The sequence below is a fragment of the Carcharodon carcharias genome, chromosome 11 (genome assembly GCF_017639515.1).
Source record: "Carcharodon carcharias isolate sCarCar2 chromosome 11, sCarCar2.pri, whole genome shotgun sequence".
Classification (NCBI taxonomy): Eukaryota; Metazoa; Chordata; class Chondrichthyes; order Lamniformes; family Lamnidae; genus Carcharodon; species Carcharodon carcharias.
In genome coordinates, this window is record NC_054477.1 from 123,701,969 (window position 1) to 123,720,165 (window position 18,197).

The window sequence follows — 18,197 nt, forward strand, 5'->3', positions numbered from 1 at the left end:
TCTAAGGAGCCAATGTTTACTTTAGCTACTTTCTTACCTTTATATATTTATATAAGCTCTTACAATTTGTTTTTACATTTCTGGTTAGTTTACTCTCATATTCTATTTTTTTCCCCTTTTTATCAACTTTTTGATTGCCTTCTGCTTGTTTCTAAAACACTCCCAAACCTCAGACTTGCTATGGTTTTTTGCAACATTGTAAGCCTCTTTTAATCTAATAACTATCCTTAACTTCCTGAATGGACCAGGGATGGGGTTTTCTCATTGAGGTTTGTTTGTCAATGGAATGTATTTGTGTTGAAAATTTTGAATTGTTTCTTTAAATGTCATCTTTAACTATCAGGGCTACCCCTTCTTGCCATTCTGTTTGTCTTTCTGAAATATTGTGTACCCTGGACTATTTGTTTCCCATCCTTGATCACCTTGTAACTATGGGTGGAATTTTCCGGTTCAGGCATCATTGTGGACAGGATGGGAAAATTTGGAGACCAGCCAAACATCAACTGGCACTCCGAATTTTTCTGTCCCACCTGTGACAATGCCCACCGCTGGCAAGACCAAAAATTCCCAGCCCGTGTCTCTGTCATGAGGATTACATCTAAATAATTTACCTCTATTTGTGCCATTAGTTTAACTATCTTATTGCAGGTGCTTCATGCATTCAGGTAAATAACTTTTAATTTCAATTATTTTCTCATACTCCCTGCAATGTCCTTATTTGCTGACGTACAATTTTTGTTAACCTCTTAGTCCCTTCCTGTCCCACTCTGCTGGTCTTCACTCACATTGCTATACTATTCCGATGCCTCAACCTTTCATTTTGGATTCCGAAATCTCTCTTCACCCAAACCCCACCCCACCCCCCCACCTCTGTTAGTTTAAAGCCCTGTCCACAGCCCCTGTTACACATTTGGTCAGGACATTGGTCTCAGCCCAGTTCAAGTGGATCCCATCTCAATTGAATAGCTCACTTTTCCTTGAGTACAGATGCCAGTGCCTACACCACTGTTTGAGCCATGCATTTAATTTTCTAATCTACTTTACCCTATGGCAATTGGTAACAATGCTCATGTAACAATGCAGAGATGATTATTTTTGATGTTCTGCATTTAAATATGGTCCCAAATTCTCTTAGCAAAGCATTGTTCCTGGTTATATCTATGTGTCAGTTCCCGCATGGACCACGACAACTAGATCCTCCCCATCCAACTTCCTCTCCAGCCTTGAAGAGATTCCTTAACCCTGGCACCAAGCAGGCAACACAACCTGTGGAGCTCTCAGTTGCAGCTGCGGAGAGCAATATCTATCTTCCTAACTATGCTGTTTCCTTTCACTGCCACATCCCTGTTCATTCCACCCACTCCAGGGCCTGATGGCCAAGGCAAGTGTGTTCATAATGTGGCCAAACATGTTAGGATCAATTTGTAATTCCTTCCAACATGCACCAATCGCAGTCAGTAAGAGTGGGAGAGATCCCTTGTCAGCCATGTGATGGAAAGAAATTGGAGCCTCTATCATCACTATCCGTTTCTCCAGGGCTACAACATGCATGCAAAAGTGTAAATCATGACAGCAACTCAGACTCCTTGGTGGGCTGGTTGGATCAGCTGGCTGGATGGCCGGTGTGGATCAGATTGGAGCAAGCTACGTGGGGTTCTATCCCGGTTCTGGCTGGGGTAGATTCGCAACCTGCCTCCTTGCCCTACTTGTGGTCGAGGTTGTGGCACTGTAGGTTGGACCTGCATTGGGACAGGAAACTGAAGAAGACTTAGAACTGTGGAAGCATCCTTATTCAATAGTATCATACCCTTTTTTACCTTGTGTATCATTCCTGAACACTGTACTTGGTAATTAGGAATATTAAGAACACATTTCTGGTCATGCTTAAACCACTTTTCTGTTAATGAAATCATGTCAATGGAAATGATTTCGAGTATGATTTTTTGAAGATACAGCAGATTTCTTCTAGTTACATTGGAAAGTAATCAAAATTGAAACATAACATCCTTGCTTTTCTAAAGTATTATTTTTCTAAAAATAGTTATTTCTCTAAAAAATAAATACAGAATATTATTAAGTTCCTAGACAACAATCATCTCACTTCCTCCAAATAAAAGGTGTGGCTATGGGTAGCCGCATGAGTCCCAGTTATGCCTATCTCTTTATGGGGTATGTGGAACATTCCTTGTTCCAGTCCTACTCAGGCCCCCTCCCACAACTCTTTTCTCAGTACATCAGTGACTGTTTCGGTGCCACTTCACGCTCTTGTCTGGGCCTGGAAAAATATATCAAATTTGCTTCCAATTTCCACCCTCCATCACCTTCACATGGTCCATCTCAACATCTCCCTTCCCTTCCTTGACCTCTCTGTCTCAATTTCTGGTGATAAGTTGTCCACCAATATCCATTACAAGCCTACCGACTCCCACAGCTCCCTCGACTACAGATCCTAACACCCTGCTTCCTGTAAAGACTCCATCCCATTCTCTCAGTTCCTTTGTCTCCGTCGCACCTGTTCTGATGATGCCACTTTCAAAAACAGTTCCTCTGACATGTCTTACTTTTTCCTTAACCAAGGTTTTCCACCCACGGTGGTTGACAGGGCCCTCAACTTTGTCTGACCCATCTCCCGCGCATCCGCCCTCACACCTTCTCCTCCCTCCCAGAATCATGATAGGGTCCCCCTTGTCCTCACTGATCACCCCACCAGCCTCCGCATTCAAAGGATCATCCTCTGCCATTTCTGCCAACTCAACATGATGCCTCCACCAATCTTCCCTTCAGCCCCCCCCTGTCAGCTTTCCACAGGGACCATTCCCTCCAGGACACCCTGGTCCTCCATCACCCCCAACACCTCATCTCCCTCCCACGGAATCTTCCCATGCAACTGCAGAAGGTATAACACCTGTCCCTTCACCTCTCCCTCCTCACTGTCCAAGGGCCAAAACACTCCATTCAAGTGAAGCAGCGCTTCACACGCACCTCCTTCAATTTGGTCTACTGCATTCCCAATGCGGTCTCCTCTACATTGGAGAGGCCAAACACAGACTGGATGACCGCTTTGCAGAACATCTTCGGTCTGTCCTCAAGCATAACCTAGACCTCCGTGTCGCTTGCCATTTCAACACCCCATCCTGTTCTCATGCCCACATGTCCGTCCTTGGCCTGCTGCAATGTTCCAGTGAAGCCCAATGCAAACTGGAGGAACAGCACCTCATCTTCCAACTAGGCACTTTACAGCCTTCTGAACTTAACATTGAGTTTAACAACTTCAGACCATGAGCTCTCTCCTCCATCCTCACCCACCTTTTGCAATATTCATTCTCATTTCTTAATTTTTATCTTTTATGCACTTATTTATATTTCTATTTTTATTTAAATTCATTTTATGTCATTGTTTTGGCCTATTTTCAATCTTTTTTCCAACCACCATCCCCTCCCCGATTAGGGCCATCTGTCATCTATTCATGTTGTTCTTTCCAGAGTGCTTACCCTTGTCCTGCCATTATCACACTCTGCTCTCCAACCGACCTTAATGCCACCACTAGCTCCTCCATTAGCCAGTATCACTATCATTAATATCCCTTTGTCCTTTCGTCCATGACATCTTTGGCAATCTCTCCTTTGCCTCCACCTATTAGTAATCTTCTACCCAGCTTCACCTGCTCCACCCCATCTTGAACAGTATAAATTTCATTACATTTTACTTCTCTGTAGTTCTGAAGAAGAGTCATAAGGACTTGAAACGTTATTTTTTTCTCCACAGATGCTGTTAGACCTGCTGAGTTTATCCAGCATTTTCTGTTTTTGTTTCAGATTTCCAGCAACCACAGTATTTTGCTTTTACCCTATATAACAATGTTTATTTCTCTTTTTTTCCCCTGATTTTAATGTACCTCTGGTACCATATTTTATGAGAGAACAAAGCAGGAGCCGCATTCGGTGGTTACCTGCTCCAACAAACACATCAAAGTTGCTTTGGATATTGAAAGAGGTCTTGCAAAAAGTGCAATATTGTAAACCTACAGCATTTAATCAGTTCAAATGTCATAATTGATCAAACAAGGTTTTTATTGGGATACAGGGTTTGAATTTAATCATGCACACTACCAAGGACATATGGGGGAAGTCTACATTTAGAAACTCAGATACTTATATCCCTAGGATTTTATTATGTGAATAGAAAAAATAATTACTTAAGGTTTTTGTTAAATATGTATTTTGTAGGAATGTGTTCAATTGACCCATCAAAATTCCCTTAATATTCCCCATGCTAAGTGATGCATGGTGTCTTATAGCCAAGCTACATTTTCCTCTTTGTCTTCATTTTCTTATCTGTAGTCTTTCTCATGATGGACCCCACTATCTTCTATTTACACCTATCCACTGTTTTCCAGATCAATATGGCTGCCCAAGCTTCGTGTCACTCCTATTTATTCAAAAGCCAACAGTGTGTTTCCAGAACTGATCTCTCCTTCCACCTCAGCAATGTTATCTCTGGGAGCTTCAAAGATCAAACCTTGCCCCCTTCAAACACAAAAGTACAATGCCATCACCAAACATATCTTCCCTTCACCACCCCCCCCCCACCACTCCTGTCAGCATTCTCTCCAGAACACCCTGGTCCACTCCTCCATCACCCCCAACACCTCACACCCCTCCAATGGCACCTTCCCATGCAATCACAGAAGCTGCCCCTTTACGTCCTCCCTCCTCACCATCCAAGGGCCCAAACATTTCTTTCAGGTGAAGCAGTGCTTCACTTGCACCTCCTTCAATTTTGTCTACTGCATTCACTGCTCCCAATGCAGTCTCCTCTACATTGGAGAAACCAAATGCAGACTGGGTGACTGCTTCACTTTCGGTCTGTCCGTAAGCATGACCCAGATTTTCCTGTTGCTTCTCATTTCAACACACCATCCTGCTCTCATGCCCACATGTCGATCCTTGGCCTGCTGCAATGTTGCAGTGAAGCCCAATGCAAACTGCAGGAACCGCACCTCATCTTCTAATTAGGCACTTTACAGCCTTCTGGACTTAACATTGAGTTCAACAATTTCAGACCGTAAGCTTCCATCCTCACCCCTATTTTATCCCCTTTTTTCGATATTCATTTTAATTTTTTAATTTTTATTTTTCATTTTTTCATTTTTATTTTTATCCATTTATTTTTATTTTTATTTATTTTCACTTTTATTCATTGTTTTATCCCTCCCTTTTATCCTATTTTCAATCATTTTTCCCACCACGGTTCCCTCCCCCAACCCCACCCCCACAAGGCCCATCTGTCACTTGTTCATGTCACTCTTTCCACAGTGCTTACCCTTGTCCTGATATTATCACATTCTGCTTTCTGATCTTAATGCCACCATCAGCACCTCCTTTAGCCAATATCACTAGCATTAACACCCCTTTGTCCTTTTGTTCATGACAACACTGGCAATCTCTCCTTTGCCCTCACCTATCGCTGGCCTTCTTTCCAGCTTCACCTGCTCCACCCCCACTAAACAGTATAAATTTCATCACATTTTTACTTCTCTTTAGCTCGGAAGAAGCGTCATATGGGTGGGAAATTGTAACTCTGTTTTTTTTCTCCCTACAGATGCTGTAAGACCTGCTGAATTTTTCCAGCATTTTCTGTTTTTGTTACTTAATTGTCCACTGTACAAATTTTTCTGATGCATTAGTATTCTTGTAATTATGTTGCATTCTTCCTCAGTGATAGTTACATCACCAATCTGGTATCATTTGCAAAATCTTATGTTGGGTTACTTATTCCTAAATCCAGATCAGCAATTTAAATTGTGAATAACAGTGGTGTCAACATGGATCCTTGTGGAACACCACTTTCTCTCTTCCTCCAATCTGAATAATTATCCTTGATCCTTACTCTCTACTTTCTATTTTGTAGCCAATTGCCTAATAATTCAGCCACTTGTTCCAATTCCACATACCCTAACCTCTGCCATGAGACTAGTCAAAGGCCTTTGGAAAATCCAAGTGTAGGCTATCCACTACATTACTCTTGTTGATTCTTTCATCTACCTCTTCAAAGAATTCTATCAGGTTAGTTAAACATGATTTAGCCTTTTGGAATCCATGCTGACTTTTTCTAAAATTATATTTACTACATCTCTTGTCTCCACCAATGCCTGCGTTGCCATACTACTTGCTGAATTCCAGTTTTGGATGAATCAAAATTTTGTTTAATTAAACTTTAGGAAGACCAGAGTCATTGCCTTCTATTCCAGCCACAAATTCCATCACTGCTTTCGTAATATCACTCACTCCTACCTTAGCCCATCTACTGACATCTTTTCCATGCTTTTGTCACCTCCAAACTTGACTATTCTAATACTCTCCAAACCAGTCTTGATTCAACTCATTTTGCAAACTTCAGTTGTATCCATCTCTGCTGCCTGTATCCTATACCACACCAAATTCACCTATGATTTCTGTGTTCGTTGATCTAGGTTGACACTCGGTCTTCCAATATTGCAAAATTATAATACTCATCTTTGTGTTTACATCTCTTCCTGGTCTCACCCTATCCTGTCTCTATAACCTACTTTGGCCGTTACACTTCCCTCAGAGTTCTGTGGCATGGAACATCATGCAACTATTGCACTGCCTCCCAGGTCTCAAAATTGGCAAGTACGCATTCAGCCAGGGGTGATATTGAGGCTTCCTTTACCCAAACCTGAACCGGGCAAATAAGGAGCCTAAAATCTGTGAAAGGTTCCCATCACAAGACTAGTTTGTCCTGAAACTACACTCTGGGAAACCAGCCATACAGAACACTGGCAACTTAAAGATAAGCTACTCCCGACCCAATATTAAACTCATCCTGCAAACCAAAACCTGACCTCAATATATCCGATCTTTCTCCACACCCGGACTCTAAGCCTCAATCTCCCTCACCCCAGCCCTAAGATCCCCGAATCAGACAGCTGCCAGCTGGCACAAGCCACCATTTCCCTTGATTTCTCCTCTCCACCCAACTCAAGACAACCCCCAATCCATTATTTTCACCATTCATCTTCCTGGACTCCCCCTGTAACATTGTTCCCATGTGAGACAGGTCAAAGGCCCAATATCAGAGATTATTTGGACCTCACCATTTCTGCACAGAATATTTAGCATACACAAGGGAATTTTGTTCCGGACTTTCTAAAGCTTTGACCAAGCAGCTTTACACCTGTTTTTTTTAATTTGGGCAGGTAATGATCAGTATAGAAGAGGGGTGATCTCGTTTATCTCTTGTTTTCCATGAGTTTTTAACCGCAACTTTATTATTACATTTTTTAATATGAAAATATCCACACATACTTTTTCATTGACCCTTACCTTTGTACAGTTCCAGATGGTGAGTTCTTCATCTTTGTATTATTTGAATGCATTGAGGGAAGAGCAGTTGTTATTCCGGATGAAGAGGTTAAGTGCTTATACGGGCTCAGGGTCTTCAGTGTTTTTAGGTTTGTCTGGGGATTTGTAAACATTTGGTCACAATTCTTTTGTTCATCTTTTTCATTTTTTGCTCGCTCTTTCTTGTTGAAGTGGATTCGCTCTTCTTGCACGTCCAGCATTCTTTGTATTTGTGCCTGCTCCTGCTGAAAGAATTCTTGCATTTCCAAGGCACACTGTAAAATTCAAGAAGCAGAGGGCGGTTCACTTAAGAAATAATAGATTTTTATGAATTGTTGAAAGTTAGTACAACAGGTGAACAGGATCTAAGCATAGATTTGCATTGACCTGCCTAGCGCCTGAATTTCCACAATCCCTTCAGGCACACATAGCCCCATTAAATATAGGACTTCTTAGCTCACAGCATGCATTCAACAGGCTAAGCGAACCAAAATGATTTGTGCCTCCTCAGTTTCCACCTCCATTTTATTGTATGTGTATTTTCTATCATTTTAACTGCAGCTTAATGGTGTTTAAAATATTCCTTCACATGTTCTTTTCATAAAAAACTAAAGTATTCCTGGAAGCTTTATTTAAAACTAAAATCATGCTAAGCAGTGGTGCATATTTCACTTTTTAACAAACAAGTTTACAGCATAAAAGATCAATCAGTTCATCATACCTGTACGTGCTCTTTACGCTGCAATACCATCTCCCCATAGCCCTGTATCTTGATCCATTTCAGATGTTTATCTAATTTTGTCTGCAAAGAAGTTTTGATCTGCAAAGAAGTATATGACCATTTGTCACTGTTCAGAGTTTATTTAAATTGAGTGAACATCATTCGTGAAGTTGTAGGTGATAACTAAACTCCAGAATACTCCAATCATCTTCAACAACTCCCATAAACAAGTCATTTTTTGGCCCTTTGCATGGATGCTTCCTGACAAAATCTGGATTAACAACTTTTCAAAACAACCCATATGGCCAGAATTTTACGTCCTGCGGGTGGGCAGGTGCCTGAGCTGAAGGGACGTGAAATAGCGCAAAATGAAGTCGGGGGAGCATCCTAACATCATTGTGTATTCGCGTGATATTGCTCTCGGTGGGCGCGTATGGCAGTCGGAAGCATACACGCCAACAATTAAACCCATTGACAATGCAATTAACAGCTATTTTATGTGGCCCGCCAATACTTACTGTTGGCAGATGGGCCAGTCTCCCAGGCAGCATTCACGTTTTTGCTCAAACCTTGATCCAGGGCTGGATGAAATCTCCGTGGGGAAATAAAATAAAAAGAGAAATCTGGCAACTGTTTTTTTATGAGGTATGCTTTCAGGTGCTTGATTGTGCTGCATGGATATATTTTGCAGCATTTTTATCATTCCCTTTATTATGTGGAGGACTGCAGCTCCCTAGGGCAGCTGGCTGCCTTCAGGGAGCTCACTAGAAGTGCTCACCCACATCCTCAGATAGGTCAGCACCCGCCCTCTTCACGCCCCCGCCTGCATTTCTCAGCGCGCGTTTCATGCTGGGTGGCCGTTAATTGGCCAGCCAACATGAAATCGCAGTTGGGGGCCGATCGCGGCTAGAGGCCTATTTCCCGTCCGCTTCCAGGCCTGCTGATCGTGGACGCCCGACGATCAAAAATTCAGGCCTATACGACATCATTGCTATGTTCAAAGAGTAAATTCTTCATAAACATTTAATGTTGTGCTTTATATTTGTGCCATTACAATCAATGTTCTTTGGCTCATATTCTAGAGAATACTAACTTCAAACTTGCATTTATCTTTATAAAAAATCTTGATTCTTTAAAAAATATATCAAATGCTTTGAAACAAAAACAGAAAATGCTGGAAAAACTCAGCATCTGTGGAGAGAAAAAGAGTTAACATTTCGAGTCCATATGACTTTTCTTCAGAGCTAAAGAGAAATGGAAATGCAATGAAATTTATACTATTTAACGGGAGTGGAGCAAGTGTAGCTGGATAGAAGACCAGCGATAGGTGGGAGCAAAGGAGAGATTGCTAAAGATGTCATGAACAAAAGGACAAAGGGGTGTTAATGGTAGTGGTAAGGGCTAAAGGAGGTGCTGATGGTCGCATTAAGATAAAAAAGCAGAATGTGATAATGTCAGGACAAGGGTAAGCACTGTGGAAAGAGCGCCATGAATAAGTAAAAGACGGTACTTGTGGGATTGGGGGGAGGGGATGGTTGTGGGAAAAAGATTGAAAATAGGATAAAAAGTGGGGATAAAACAATGAATAAAAATGAAAATAAATAAATATAAAGATAAGTGGATAAAAATAAAAAATGGAAATGAATATTGAAAAAAGGGGATAAAAAAGGGGTGAGGATGGAGGAGAGTGTTCATGTCTGAAGTTGTTGAACTTAATGTTAAGTCTGGAAGGCTGTAAAGTGCCTGATCTTCCTTCCACAGCTTCCAACCTCAGTCTCCCCTGGGCAGCCCACTTCTACCTCCTCCCCAAAATCCCCAAACAGGACTGTCCCGGTAGACTGATCGGGTCAGCCTATTCCTGTCCCACGGAACTGATTTCTTCCTATCTTAAGTCTGTTCTCTCTCCCCTTGTCCAGTCTCTTTCCACCTACAACTGCGATTCCTCTGATGCCCTATGTCATATCAATAATTTCCAGTTCCCTGTCCCTATGCGCTTCCTGTTCACTATGGACATCCAATCCCTCTACACCTCCATGCCCAGCAGGATGGTCTGAGGGCTCTCTGCTTTTTCCTTGAACAGAGGCCTGAACAATCCCCATCCACCACCACTCTCCTCCACCTGGTTGAACTTGTTCTCTCACTGAACAATTTCTCCTTAAACTTGTCTCACTTCCTCCAAATAAAAGGTGTGGCTATGAGTACCCACATGGGTCCCAGTTATGCCTGTCTCTTTATGGGGTATGTGGAACGTTCCTTGTTCCAGTCCTACTCAGGCCCCCTCCCACAACTCTTTTCTCGGTACATCGACAACTGTTTCAGTGCTGCTTCATGATCTCATCTGGGCCTGGAAAAATGTATCAATTTTGCTTCCAATTTCCACCCCTCCATCATCTTCACATGGTCCATCTCTGACACTTCCCTTCTCTTCTTTGACCTCTCTGTCTCAATTTCGAGTGATCGACTGTCCATCAATATTCATTACAAGCCTACCGACTCCTAGAGCTACGTCAACTACAGTTCCTCACACCCCGCTTCCTGTAAGGACTCCACCCCATTCTCTCACCTCCATCACATCTGTTCTGATGATGTCACTTTCCAAAACGGCTCAACTGACATGTCTTCCTTCTTCCTGAACTGAAGTTTCCCTCCAACTGTGGTTGATAGGGCCCTCAACTGTGTCCGACCCAACTCCCACGCCTCTGCCCTCACACCTTCTTATCCCTCCCAGAACAATGAAAGGGTGCCCCTTGTCCTCACATTTCACGTCATCAGCCTCCACATTCAAATCCAGCATGATGCACCACAAAACACATCTTCCCTACAAACTGCCTGCTGGCATTCCGTCAGAACCATTCCCTCTGGAACCCCCTGGTCCACTCCTCCATCACCCCCAACACCTAATCCCCCTCCCACTGTACCTTCCCATGCAATTGCAGAAGTTGCAACACTTGCTCCTTTACCTTCTCCCTTCTCACTGAAGCAGCGCTTCACTTGCACCTCCTTCAATTTAGTCTACTGCATTCACTGCTCCCAATGCGGTTTCCTCTACATTGGAGAGACTAAACGCAGACTGGGTGACCGCTTTGTGGAACACCTTCAGTCTGTCCACAAGCATGACCCAGACCTTCCTGTCGCTTGCCATTTCAACACACCACCCTGCTCTCATGCCCACATGTCCATCCTTGGCTGTTGCAATGTTCTAGTGAAGTCCAACGCAAACTGGAGGAACAGCACCTCATCTTTCGACTAGGCACTTTACAGCCTTCCAGACTTAACACTGAATTTAACAACTTCAAATCATGAACTCTCTCTTCCATCCTTACCCCTTTTTTATCCCATTTTTTCAGTATTCATTTCCATTTTTTATTATTATTTTTCATCCACTTATTTTTATTTTTATTTATTTTCATTTTTATTCATTGTTTTATCCCTCCCTTTTATCCTATTTTCAATCTTTTTCTCACAACTGTCCCCCAACCCCACCCCCACAAGGCCCGTCTGTCACTTGTTCATGTTGCTCTTTCCACAGTGCTTACGCTTGTCCTGATATTATCACATTCTGCTTTCTGATCTTAATGCCACCATCAGCACCTCCTTTAGTCAGTATCACTAGCATTAACACCCCTTTGTCCTTCTGTTCATGACATCTTTGACAATCTCTCCTTTGCCCCCATCTATTGCTGGCCTTCTACACAGCTTCACCTGCTCCACCCCCATTAAACAATATAAATTTCATCACATTTTTACTTCTCTTTAGCTCTGAAGAGCCATACGGACTCGAAATGTTAACTCTGTTTCTTCTCTTCAAGGATGCTGTTCAACCTGCTGAGTTTCTCCAGCATTTTCTGAAGTTGTTTCAAATCCAGCAACCGCAGTATTTTACATATATCAAATGCTTTGTTTTGCATAGTCAAAAGAAGTCTTTTTCTTCTCTTTTCCTAAAAATAACTGAACAGGTGCTAAAAACACTTTTTATTCGAATGATATTCAGAGTAAAATTTAAATGCACCAGTTTAACAATTCCCCTACAATGAAGCACTTCCTCAGTAATGTACTTGAAGTGGCTGCCTAGTTTATGTGTTCCGATTCAGTAGTGGGGATTACACCAAAAACCTGTTTTGTAGCTATTATAGAGTACACCGGCATCAGATTATAGATTACATTTTATATTATCTTAGAATTAATTTGCTCAAAGAGTGATGAGAATGTGAACTCTTAACCAAATGGAGTGCTTGAGATTACCCACATTGAAGGGGAAGCTAGGTAAGTAAATTAGGCAGAAGGAATAGAACAATATGTGGATATGTGGAGAGAGAAAGAGAGACGAGAGTCCATTAAAGAGCGTGGAGAGAGAGAGAGAGAGAGACAGGAGTCCATTAAAGAATGCAGAGAGAGGGAGAGAGAGAGAGAGAGAGAGAGGCGAGAGTCCATTAACAAGCGTGGAGAGAGAGAGACACGAGAGTCCATTAAAGGGCACAGAGAGAGGGACACGAGAGTCAATTAAAGAGCGCGGAGAGAGAGACAAGAGTCTATTAAAGAGCGTGGAGAGAATGATGCAAGTGCAGGGAAAGCAGCTGATTGGGGAATAGGATTGGTGAGTATTTCTAGTCTTTAAAGAAAAAGTAAGGTCTTTAGTTTGTGTTTAGGTCTCAAGTCTTTTTCTTCTCTTTTCCTAAAAATAACTTAAGCATAAAATTGATACTGGTGTGTTAAAAAAAATTACACTAAAGTGGAAAGAACAGGGATAGTGGAGTAACTAATTAATAAATTAAATAAAATATGATAGCAATGGCAGGACAGGTGATGTGTTGTTGCTGCAGCAGCATGTGTGAGCTGCTGGACACCAGTTTGATCCAGAATGAACACACTTATAGTATGTGTTTGCAGCTCGAGGAACTTTGGAGCCGAGTTAAGGAGCTGAAGTCTGAGCTGCAGACATTGCGTCACATCAGGGAGGGGGAAAGCTACCTGGACACTTTACTCCAAGAGGCAGTCACACCCCTCAGATTAATTAATTCAAATTTGGTCTGTGATCAGGGGCAGGATGGTGTGACTGCAGGTTAAGCAGGTATGCGGACGTTCAAGGAGCCTCAACCCCTGCAACTGTCCAACAGTTACGAGGTTCTTGCAAGCTGTGTGGACAAGAGCAGGGACTGCAACGAGGATAAGCAAACTGACCACGGCACCATGGTACAGAGAGCCATTCAAGTGGCGGCAGTAAATAGGAGCATAGTATAATTAGGGGGATAGATACTGTTCTCTGCAGCCGTGAGCATGAGTCCTGAAGACTGTGTTGCCTGCAAGGGGTTGGAGAGGAACTTGGAGCAGGAGGGGAAGGATCCAATTGTTGTTGTCCATGTTGGTACCAATGACATTCATAAGATTAGAAAGGAGGTTCTGCTGAAAGAATTTGAATGGCTAGGAGCTAAATTAAAAAGCAGAACCTCCAAAGTAATAATCTAAGTTAAATGTGTGTCTCTAAGGTTGGTGTGGGAGGGATGGGTTTCAGTTCATGGGGCACTGGCACCAGTACTGGGGTAAAAGGAGCTGTTCCGGTGGAACGGGCTTCACTTAAACCATGCTGGGACCAGTGTCCTGGCTAATCAAATGCCTAGAGATGTAGAGAGGGCTCTCAACTAAATAGAAAGGGGGAAGGCTCTGGAGAGAGGATACGTAGGCTTACAAAGCAAAAAGATATGGCAGCTTTGCAGGGGAGTTATTTAGGTAATGACACCCAGAGTGTGACAGAAAGGGATAGAGTGTACAAACATTAAAAAAACAGCAAATAGGGTCAAAGGGGGAAAAAATGGTAAAAAGGCAAAATTAATGGCTCATTACTTAAATGCAATTAGTATTTGGAACAAAATAAATGAATTAATGGCACAAATAGCGGTTAATGGGCATGATCTTATGGCCATTGCAGATACATGGTTACAAGGAGATCAAAGCTGGGAACTAAATATTCAGGGGTATGTGACTTTTTGAAAGGACAGGCAGGAAGGAAAGGGTGGTGGGATAGCTTTGTTAGTACCAATATGGAATAATTATGATAGCAAGAAATTATCTTGGATCGGAAGATGCAGAATCCATGTGGATGGAGGTAAGAAATAACAAGGGGAAGACACTGGTGGGAGCAATCTTTAGGTCCCCTAACAGTAGTTATACTGTAGAACAGAGGCTAAATCAGGAGGTAATGAGGCATGTAAAAAAGGTAGTACATTAATCATGGGTGACTTTCATCTTCATATACATTGGGAAAATCAAATTGGCAGAGGTAGTCACGTTTAAGAATTCATTAAGTGTACTTGGGACAGTTTCCTGGAACAATATGTTGTGGCTACAAGTAGGGATCAGGCTACTTTGGACCTGGTAATGTGTAATGAGGTAGGTTTAATAAACTATCCCAGAGTAAAAGATCCCCGAGGAAACAGTGACCATAACATCGTAAAGTTTAGCTTAAGAGTGAGAAACTTGAGTTGGAAACAACTGTGCTAAACTTAAATAAGGGCATTTACAAAGGAATGAGGGCAGAGTTGGCTGGAGTGTACTGGAAAAGGAGTTTAGCAGAAAGGACAGTTGATGAACAGTAGCAGATGTTTAAGAAAATAGTTCAAGGCTCACAACAAAGACATATCCCAGTGAGGAACAAGGATTCTGGGAAGGGGATAAACCAATCATGGTTAACCAAGGAAGTTAAGGTTAATATCAAATTGAAAGAAAAAACATACGATGTGGCAAAGATTAGTGGTAAGCCAAAGGATTGGGAAAGTTTTAAAAAACAACAAAAGGTGACCAAAAAAAAATAGAGAGAAAATAAAGGGTAAACAAACAAGTAATATAAAAAAGGACAGTAAGAGCTTCTTTAAATATATAAAAAGGAAGAGAAAGGCCAAAGTGAACATAGGCCCCTTCGAGAATGAGGCTAGGGAAATAATATTGGGAAACAGGAAATGACAGAGGAGTTGAATAAACACTTTGCATCAGTCTTCATGGTGGATGACACTGTTAGCATTCCAAAAGTACTAAATAATCAAGGGGCAAAAGTTGGGGGAGGAAATAAATACAGTAACAATCACTAGAGAAAAAGTGCTACGGAAACTAATGGGGCTAAAAGCCAATAAATCACCTGGACCTGATGGGTTGCATCCTAGGATATTAAAGGAAGTAACTACATAAATAGTGGATGCACTGGTAGTAATCTTCCAAGAATCTTTACATTCTAGAGAAGTACCAGAAGATTGGAAAACTTATTCAAAAAGGGAGGGAGACAAAAAACAGTTAACTATAGGTCAGTTAGCTTAACATCTATCATTGGGAAAATGTTACAGTCTATTATAAAGGATGCAATAGTAGTGCATTTAGAAATACATAATAGAATCAAGCAGAGTCAACATAGCTTCATGAAGGGGAAATCATGTCTGACAAATTTATTAGAGTTCTTTGAGCAGGATAGATAAAGGGGTCATACATTAGATGTCATATATTTGGATTTCCAAAAAGCATTTAAGGTACCGCAAATAAGGCTGCTTAATAAGGTAAGAGTCCATGGTGTTGGGGGTAGTAAATTGGCATAAATAGGCTAATATATAGAGGATTGGCTAACTAATAGAAGACAGAGAGTTGGGATAAGGGGGGCATTTTCAGGATGGCGCTAGTGGAGTGCCATAGGGCAAATGGAATGTTGTGCTGGGACCACAATTATTGTTTTTATTCATTGCTAGAATGTGGGTGTCGCTAGCCCAGCCAGCAGCATTTATTGCCCATCCCTAATTGCCCTTGTTCAGTATCAATGATGGTGCTGTGGATCTGGAGTCACATGTAGGCCAGATAAGGATGGTAGATTTCCTTCCTTAAAGGACATTAGTGAAGCAGATGGGTTTTTACAACAATCGGCAATGATTTTGTGGTCATCAGACTTTTAATTCCAGATTTTTATTGAGTTCAAGTTCCATCATCTGCCATGGTGGGATTCGAATCCAAGTCCCCAGAACATTACCTGGGTTCCTGGGTACCAGCCCTGTGACAATAGCACTATGCCACCACCTCCCCATTTATAATATATATTAATGACTTAGATGAGGGAAGTGAATGTATTATTGTTTTCAGATGACACAAAAATAGGTGGGAAGGAAAGTAGTGATGATACACAAAGAGTCTACAGAGGGATATAGAGAGGTTAAGTGAATGGGAAAAAACTTGGCAGATGGAATAAATTATGCATTTGGCAGGAAGAATAGAGGAGTTGACTATTATTTATACAGAGAAAGACTGCAGAAAGCTGTAGCTCAGAGGGATTTGGGAGTCCTCATGCAATAATTCCAAAAAGCTAGCATATAAGCTCAGCAGGTAATAGGGAAGGCAAATGGAATGTTGGCCTTTATTTCTAAGAGAATGGAGTATAAAAATAGGGAAATCTTGCTAAACCTAAACAAGGCACTAGTTCGACCACACCTAGGATACTGTGAACAGTTTTGGCCCCTTTAATGAAATCAAGGCTCTCCTATTGCACTGGAAAGTCCATATGGTGTTTGGATCAGGTATGGCTGTGAGCGGTCCGTTCTTTAAAGAGCACACTTTCTGATTTACAATCCCAAATCCAAACCCCCTGGACAGGGTTAAGGAGGCTAGTGTATTGTCCCTATGTCTGGAGTTGTACCAATGTTGTTGCTTCTCATGGAGGCCAGTTTCCCTGCCTCTCACCCTTTTATGGTCAGCAGGGTTAACATTAGGTTGGAGGTTCCTTGGCAGCAGAGGAGCCTAAGTCTTAAGATGTCAGCCCATGAGCAGTTTAGCTGGTGAGAATCCATTAGCTGGAGGTATAGCTCAGCAATGCAACAGGGCTGAATGCCAGTCAGAATTCTTGGTGATTAGGGTCTTTATCACCCTCACCACTCAATCATTCAGTCTTTCCATTGGCTTGTGGATGAAGAGGAGAACTGGTGAGATGGATGATTTCAGTGTTGGCTAATTTCCTAAAGTGGTCATTGGCAAATTGTGGACCGTTATCTGAGATGATTTCGTTGGGAAATCAGTGCGTGTAGAATATGGTCTGTGGCACCCTGATTATTGACTCAGCTGTGGTGGTGTGGAATCTGACCACTTCCAACCATCTGGAATAGTAATCTACAGCAACAAGGTATATTTTGCTCTGATAATCAAGCTTCAGTTTCTGCCAAGGTCTGTCAGGGAAGCAGGATGCTACTAGGGGTCATGTGGGTGTCTGGCTGTTAATTCTGCAGGTGCGACAAGAAAGAAGAAAATCTTACTTAGCCTGTGGAATGCTTGGCCACACACAGATTGCAGTGCTCATTCACTGCATTTTGCAATCCCCAGGTGGCCACCATGGAGCCTGTGGGGGATCTCTTCTCGCATGGACTTAGGAATGACCAGGCAGTGATCAAAAACCAAGGGGTCATCCACTATGGTTAAGTGTCTGTTCGTAGTATTTACCGAGGAGCTGGTCCATAGGACTATATTTAGAACAACCTGTCAGGCAGAACTCTAATACTTTGGTACATTCCACATTTTCTTTTTGTGCTCTTCAGACATTCTGCAGCTTTCTGGTGGAGATCAGCAAGAAGCATTAAGTTCCAATAGTTGTTTAGAAATGAAGACCAAAACCTAGACAGACTCCTTCAGAAAGAGTTTTATTGCTCATCATAAAACTCTCCATCCCCAATAACTCATCTCAGCTGTTATCCCTTTTATACAACCAAATGGTACTTAGTTAAACAACCTAATAATTAGCAATTGAACTTCTTTAACTGTTTCCTTCCCTAACAGATTCCCCTCTTCTTACAAAGAAAGTAACCCCTAAGTTTATATCATCACACAAAAAAATAATGGTAAGAACAACATTAATATATATTTTTTCATTCAATGAATTGACCTTATTCCCCTCCTTAAAAATGAACACGTGTATAGATTTGTCCGCACAAAATGAGTATTTTTTCTTTAAAAAAGATGGCCCTCTTTGAGGATCTCTAATAACTTCTTGGAGCTTGCTCCTCATTTGGTGAAGCAGTCATTTGGTAGCTGCTTTCAATTCATTTGATCTTGGATTATTCTTCCTATTCTCCAGCATCTGTTTTAAGCTTGCAATGTCAATTCA

The 18,197-nt window shown here is 41.8% G+C and overlaps 1 protein-coding gene across 1 annotated transcript in view; it reads right to left on the reverse strand.

Annotated features, from left to right (window-relative positions):
- Positions 1 to 18,197, reverse strand: part of LOC121283785 (B-cell CLL/lymphoma 9 protein-like) — a 366,978-nt gene that overhangs the window by 311,909 nt on the left and 36,872 nt on the right. Inside the window, 3 exon segments of the mRNA XM_041198498.1 lie at positions 6,566 to 6,568; positions 7,348 to 7,640; positions 8,087 to 8,185. Coding sequence (XP_041054432.1) covers positions 6,566 to 6,568; positions 7,348 to 7,640; positions 8,087 to 8,116 — 326 coding nt within the window. The 5' untranslated portion in view covers positions 8,117 to 8,185.